The sequence below is a fragment of the Pediculus humanus genome, genomic scaffold (assembly GCF_000006295.1).
Source record: "Pediculus humanus corporis 1103172107412 genomic scaffold, whole genome shotgun sequence".
In the NCBI taxonomy this organism is placed as follows: domain Eukaryota; kingdom Metazoa; phylum Arthropoda; class Insecta; order Psocodea; family Pediculidae; genus Pediculus; species Pediculus humanus.
The window spans coordinates 43,635-51,156 of NW_002987037.1; the positions used below are offsets into that span (position 1 = coordinate 43,635).

The following is a 7,522-nucleotide window of genomic DNA, read 5'->3' on the forward strand; positions in this document are numbered from 1 at the left end:
GAAATGAAAATTCTGAAAAGACGTAAATATTTTTAATAATGTAACATGATAACATAATAATAATTTTAATATAGTGTTATTATTATTATTGTAAAGTATTAAATAAAATATGTGATAATTATTAAGTAACCATAGTAATAAAAACGACGTGTAATATACCTCCTGGATATTATATTTAACGACGCCTGGGCAGTTTCGCCATTTTTACACCGTCAATAAAAAAGGAATAATTTTTATTTATAAATTTATTTTATTTATTTTAATATCAAATGAATACATAACTTTTTTTTTTTTTTTATATTATTTATTTTAATTGATTTTTTTTATGTTTCTTGTGACTAAAGATGACAACAGTAGAAAGAACGATGTCATCGACATCTACCAAACTGACAGCAAGATCTTCGGCATGTAGCACGACTTCGTCAATGCGTAAACAAAACCGATCGCATTTTGCTAAATACTACTCGGATTTATGCCACATTCAGCATTCTCATCCTTTAAGTGTCATTAAACAAAATTTAGATAAAGGTATTTTGGATTTTTACTGTGACAGAATAAAATTTGAGGAATGGTGGTCCATAATAAATGCTTTAAGTTGTGATAAAACGCTTCATTTTGTTGCCATTAGGTCGCGACATCCTCAAAGGCAAACTTTAGAAACGGCCGATACTGAATTAAAGGCTAGAGGTGTAACTAAGCAGCCGGTAGTTACTACAAGGTTTGTTCTTTTATGGCTTACGGAAGCGTTAAAAATGTGTCTCAGTCAATCATCAACTTTAACTGTTTTGGAATTAGAAGGTTTACCACTTTTAGGAGACTATTTAACTTCCCTAACTCAGGGACTAGTCCATACAACAACTCTTCAGCATTTATCTTTATCAAGATGTCCGATTAGAGACGAAGGTGCTGAAATTATTTGCCAAGCGATCAGAAATTTACCGTCAGTTTTATCGTTAGATTTATCTTACTGTGGTTTAACGGAAAAAGGTGCCGAAATTATAGCTGGATTAATTAAGTATCAAAAATTAAATCGCTATAGCGAAGCTTGGAAACAAACATTGAGATATCGCGATCCCGATGTGGAAGCCATGCCGGGACTAAGAAGAATAACATTAAATAGCAATCCTAATTTGGGAGACGAAGGAATTAATATTTTAGTAGAAGAAATAAAAGATGACCTATGGCTCCGAGCGCTGGACGTTCAAGATTGTGGACTAACTGATGTTGGCGGTAGAATATTGGTAGACCTTCTTGAAAGTAATGGTAATTTGGTTATTGTCGACGGAAGGGCTAATGCTTTTATGAATGAAGAAGTATTGCTTGAAATCATGAATCAGTTAGCTCTAAACAATCAAAATAAAAACGATACCGAGTATAAATGGATTAATAAAAATCCGGATTTAAATAAGAGGAAAACTCAAAGATTGAATGCCAGGCTCAGGCCTTGGACGGGGCGTAGTAGCACGCATTTAAACAATAAGGTTCCTCCACCCTCTGAGTATGGTTCTGGTGTTACCACAACGAGGCCTCCCTTTTTAAAGAGAAGCAACACAACTTTAAATAACGATTCATTTTGGAAGAAAAAACAACAAACGATGTTCGATAAGCGAAAAGATAATTCCAAGTCAAATGAAAACGAACGACTAAGACTACAGCTAAGAGATTTAACTTTGCTGTTAAGTCAAGAAGTAAGTCATAAATTGGCATTAATGGAAGAAAACAAAGCTTTAAAAGAGTTGTTAGAAAAAGAAGAAAATGAGAAAAAAAAACTAGCAGAGGCTCAAAACAGCAAATTACATTTGGAAGATGATACTTTGAAAGTTATTGAAAAAACTATTAATAGATTCGGAATGTATTTGGAACAAAAGAATAAAGAAAAAGACATTGAAGAAAATGAAAGTGAAGTTACAACTGCTAGAAGTACAGAAGAAAAGGATTTACCAGAACTAGTATCGAATCTACAAGTAATTTTAAAAAAAGCAGCTAGTTCAACAGATCAAAGCTTTGAAAAAAAGAAAAGTTACAAAAAACATAAAGAAAAAGCTAGGCAATCAAAAAGTGAAATTAGAAGTACAGCTACAAGAGATAATAAATTATTTATCGATTTAAAAGTAGGTGACCACATAAGCGAAGAAAATGCATTAGATAAGCATAGAATGATTTTAGAAAAAAATAGAAGGACACAATGGTTGAAAAATAGAGCTAAAGATCAAATTATTTGGGAAGAGGAAGAAACAAGTTCAAACTGTGGTGATCATAAATCGAAAAAGCAAATTGCTAACAAAGAGAAATCAAAAGCTCAAGCCATGTTTTTTAAACTACTAGAAGAAAGGCAAGAAAATAGAGATAATTTTAGTTCGAAAAATTACAATGTTGGTTTTGAAACTTTAAATTCTCACGATGAAATTTCATCTGATGATTCAGATTATGATTCGAAATCAACAGAAAACTTAAAAAACCAGATGTCAAGTAATGACGACAATAGTTCTTAATTACAGGAATGAATTTTATGAATAATCATCACTGGTTAATGGCACATAAATGTTTTCAAAATCAATAATTTTTTTTTTTTTGAAACTTAAATATGTGCCAATAAAATGTTAAAAAGGGGTTTGAAAAATCATGACTTGTAGTAGTTCATAAAAATGGGTTTCTTAATTTTATCCAACATACTCTATTAAACATGTACAATATCATGTTTTACAATATTAAAATAAAATTGCATATTTTATAAGATTTAAGTTTTTTTTTTTTTTTGAATCATACGTTAAAAAATTATTAAATAATACGAATCGGATACTTTAAAGGAGGTCATTAGTATTTATTTAAATACTTTTATTTTTAAAATTAGTTTCGGAAATTATTTGAAATATACTTCAAATAACTGATTTTTAAAATACAATTTATTATGCTTTCGGTAAGAAACAACGTTAGGTAAAAAAAATAACATTAATTGTTTGAGTAAAAATATATAACATCAGTTACTTACATTATTTCTAAATAAATTAAAATTAATGTGACGTAAAGCCATTAGTTAAAACTCTTTAAGTATTTAAAAAAAAAAAAGAATATTAATTTTAAAGTCCATAGTAGGTTAGAATTATAAATTTTTCGGGGCCCTAATTTTTCTCCCATTTAAACATAGGCAACATCCGTTTCCGATCCGTTATTGTCAACGGTTTTTTTAGTTTATAATGTTTTGTAAGCGTCTCAAAATTTGACATTCAATGTTCGTCCGTGTAAATTTAAAAACAAATCAATTTTAAAGTTTTTTTGAGTTTTGATATTTTAAATTGTTCCTTGGTTTTATAAAATAATGTCTGAATCTATTAAAGTTGCTCTTAGAATTAGACCTTTGGTTGAAAATGAAATTTCTCGTGGTTGCCAAACATGTTTAGACGTAGCATTAAATAGGAATCAAGTGATTGTTAGGAATGATAAAGGTTTCACTTATAATTATGTATTTGATCAAGATTGTAGTCAAGAGGAAGTATATAAAGTTGCTGTTCAAGGCCTTGTTAAGAAGTTATTTGATGGTTTTAATGTTACGATTCTTGCCTATGGTCAAACGGGATCAGGAAAAACTCATACAATGGGTACATGTTACAACGGAGAAGGAGAAATGGGTGTCATACCAAAGGCTGTACACGATATTTTTCAGCATGTTGAATCTCAATTAGATTGGGAATATCATATTACGGTTTCATTCATGGAGCTTTATAATGAGCAATTATATGACTTACTCTCAGGTGATAGGTCCATAGTTGAAATAAGAGAAGATTCAAAGGGTAAGTTACTGTTTACTATTATTGATGTAAATGTGAATTTTTTTAATATTTCCCATTTCTATGATGTTGATGAGTTTCCTTAAATTAAAAAAACAAAATGTAAATTAAAGTATATAATTTTAATGAAAACTAGAACAATTGTGAGTCCATTGATGTTAATTTACTTATGACATACTGGTGACAAATAACTATTGTTTATTTGAACTAACAATCGTCTAGCTGTGCTATTTAGTTGTTATGACTTTGTTATAAAGATTTTTTCTAGCGTATTTAATGCTTTTATTGGCAAGGATAATTTTAGATAAAGGATTTTAAAAAATAACCATTAAATAACTTTAATTTAATTTTAATTTTAAATTTAATCATAAAAAAAATTTACTAATTGTCAATTATTGTTAATTTTGAAATTGTTTATTGTACAGGTATATGCATACCAGGACTTACAGAAACTCATGTGAAGTCAGTATTGCAGACAATGACTTGCTTACAGCAAGGCTCATCTGGTCGAGTTACTGGCTCAACTGCCATGAACAATCAGTCTTCAAGAAGTCATGCTATTTTTACTTTAACTATTCATCAACAGAAATTAGATGACAGTAATTCTGCTATGAGAGCTAAATTTCATTTAGTCGATCTTGCTGGATCTGAAAGGTATAAATTAAAAACAAACTTAAAGTGATTTTTTTTTTTTCGCCAAAAAATTTCTTGATTACTGTTCTTTTGTTTATCATATTAAATTTTATTCAACAAACTTTATTATCATTTTCATTTTCGATTTCAGATCTAAGAAAACCCAAGCTGTTGGAGATCGTTTTAAAGAAGGTGTAAATATTAATTATGGTCTTCTGGCACTTGGTAATGTTATATCTGCTTTGGGGGAAGGCTCGAAGCAAATTCCAAGTTATCGAAATAGTAAACTGACTAGACTTTTGCAAGATTCTCTCGGTGGAAATTCACTTACTTTAATGATAGCTTGTGTGAGTCCAGCAGACTATAATTTAGATGAAACATTAAGCACATTAAGATATGCAGATCGAGCTAGGCGTATAAAGAATAAACCTATAGTGAATCAAGATCCTAAATCTGCTGAAATTGGTGAATTGAAACAAAGAATTAATCAATTACAGTTGGAATTATTAAACCAGCGTGGTACTAGGACTTGTAATCCTATCCATGAAGAACTTGAAGAAGAGGTTAAAAAACTGAACGTGAAACTCCGAACAATGACGCAAAGATACAATGATGCATTAAATGAAAACACAGTTATGTGTGAAAGAGTATTGCTGGCAGAAGCTGCAAGAGATAGAATGAAGAAAAAAGTTCAAGATATGGAAGTTGAAGTTACTGCTCAAATAGGAGAATTTGACAAAGTTGTTGAAGACTTTTCTTGTCCTGATAACGTAAAAGAGCAATTAAATATATTCAAAAAAAGTTTAGTTACAAAAATTACAATGCTACAAGAAGAGCAAAAAAGAAGCGAAACTGAAATGAGAGCTCACGAATCTAGCGGAGCAAATGAACAAGGACTATGTTCGTCAATTGATGACATATCTACTATTGGAGACATTGCTCAAGGCGAATTGGATGAGCTTGATCAACAACAGGAAGAATTGGCAGCTAAGCAAACTCAATTAAACAAAGAATTACGTGAATTGACTCGTCAGTTAGCCCTTAAAGAAGAAGTTTGTGAAAAATATTCTAAAAATACTTTATTGGTCGATGAAAATTTCAAACAAAGTTTAAAACTTTACGAACAGTACGAAAAGCAGATTGCTGATTTATTAAAAGAAAGAACGGAATTAATAAATAATATAAATAAGCTAAAATCTGCTAATAAAGAAACTGACCTCAAGGCTAAACAAGCAGAGTTATCAAAAAAGAATTTAGAAATTGAAAATTTACAAAAAAAATTAGCCGAACAAGCAAAAATAGTTAAACAAAAAGAAGCAGCTGAGAAAAAGGTTGAATTACTTAACTCAGAAATCGTTCAGATGAAACATGCTAAAGTCAAACTTATTCGACTAATGAAAACGGAAGGTGAAAAATTTAGAACTTGGAAAATAGAAAGAGAAAGGGAGGCGAGCAAATTACGTGATCAAGATAGAAAAAGGCAAAATGAAATGGCTCGAATGCAGAATTTACATTTCAAACAGCAAAACGTTTTCAAAAGAAAATTAGAAGAAGCTGCGGCATGTAATAAACGATTAAAAGAAGCTCTTATGAAGCAAAAAACTGTTCAAGAAAAGAGGCAGTTGTTAAGAGGAAATAAAGAACAGGTACATATTTTAAATTACACTTTTATTATGCTTGATAGTAGTATAGGTAAACAAAAAAGTAGTGTATTTGCAGGTGCAAGAATTCGTTACGCATGAACTGGAAGTTCTTGTGAGCACGGTTGAAGCCGAAAGAACCTTACAGCAACTGCTGGAGGATCGAGCTACATTAAACACTCAGCTAAACGAGTTGAAGAGGATGTCAGAAGAACGTATTAGTCCAGAGTGTAAGACAGAAATAGAAAAGGAAATGCTTCAGGTCAAGCAGGATTTGGAATTAAGGAACGCTCAAATAGCAGATTTACAACAGAAAATTTTAGATTCCGATCAGGAAAATAAATCCAACACTCGGTGGGATGCCATTCAGTCTATGGCCGACGCCAAGGCTGCTTTGAAACACGTTTTCAATTTGGCTGCCGACATTCGTCGAGATGCTATCTCTAAAGATTTTGTACTAAAAGAAATAGAAATGAATTATAAAAACACAAATAAAAAAATTAGAGAATTAGAAAAAGAATTGAAGAAAATGAAGGAAAAACATCAAGAAGAAATTCTCATTTTAGAAAAAGAACATCAAGAACAATTACATTGTTTGCTACACAACGAGAACAAGGAAAACATACCGGAAGATAGTTATTTGGATCGAACGTTGACGGCTCAACAGTTAAAATTACTCCAAAACACGGAAGAAGAATTGAAAAAGAAACAAGAGGAATGCAACATACTGCAAAATCAAATATCAACAATATTAACGGTGGCGCAAACTTCCAAACTCAAAATGGCCAAAAAGCGAACAAACAGACACCGAGAATTCGAAGATTTGAACATGTCAGCGGATGGAAGTTTTGCCGAAGAGTACGAAATAGACAACGTGGACGTGGATCCGGACTGGAGAAAGACTCCCATCCACAAACGCATAACGGCGATGAAATCGAAAACGAGTTTGAATCAGTGGCCGGATTCAAGGAAAAGAGGTTTGGACGGTTCGTTTCGATGCGGATGTCACAGCAGTTGCAACACGAAAAGATGCGTTTGCTTCAAAATGGATGCCAAATGTGGGGATTCGTGCACCTGCGATTCAAATAAATGCAGTTCTAAATTATCCGATCAAATTTCCAGTAGTCTCAATGAAACTTATGTTAAATCGGATGAAGTGAGCGAAGAAACAAAGAAACCGAGATACACATTTGCGAGGCCGATTGTTTGAAAAAATGGACGATTGCAATTTAGATTTTATTTAGATGATAATTTTTTTTTTTTTTTTTTTTTTTTTTTTTTTCTTATGAATAATCGGTAGTAATGACTTGGCGGCCTAACTTAACGTTAATTATTATTTTCAATAACCGATTTATAGTGATGACGTTGCTTATCGGCCGAATTATATATAAATATAAATACATTCGGCCGATCGTGGCGGTTCTTGTATTCTTTCACAGTATTTTTATTTTTCACTTTTTTTTT

The 7,522-nt window shown here is 31.3% G+C and overlaps 2 protein-coding genes across 2 annotated transcripts; both read left to right on the plus strand.

Annotated features, from left to right (window-relative positions):
* Positions 1–344: 344 nt before the first annotated feature.
* Phum_PHUM063450 (ip63 protein, putative) lies at positions 345–2,560 on the plus strand (the record flags this gene model as incomplete). The annotated part of the gene is made up of 2 exons (XM_002423452.1): positions 345–2,469; positions 2,499–2,560. 2 exons carry the CDS (start codon positions 345–347, stop codon positions 2,558–2,560), a joined length of 2,187 nt encoding a protein of 728 aa, XP_002423497.1.
* Positions 2,561–3,316: 756 nt separating this feature from the next.
* Phum_PHUM063460 (Chromosome-associated kinesin KIF4A, putative) lies at positions 3,317–7,268 on the plus strand (the record flags this gene model as incomplete). The annotated part of the gene is made up of 4 exons (XM_002423453.1): positions 3,317–3,788; positions 4,211–4,439; positions 4,570–6,064; positions 6,138–7,268. 4 exons carry the CDS (start codon positions 3,317–3,319, stop codon positions 7,266–7,268), a joined length of 3,327 nt encoding a protein of 1,108 aa, XP_002423498.1.
* Positions 7,269–7,522: the final 254 nt, after the last annotated feature.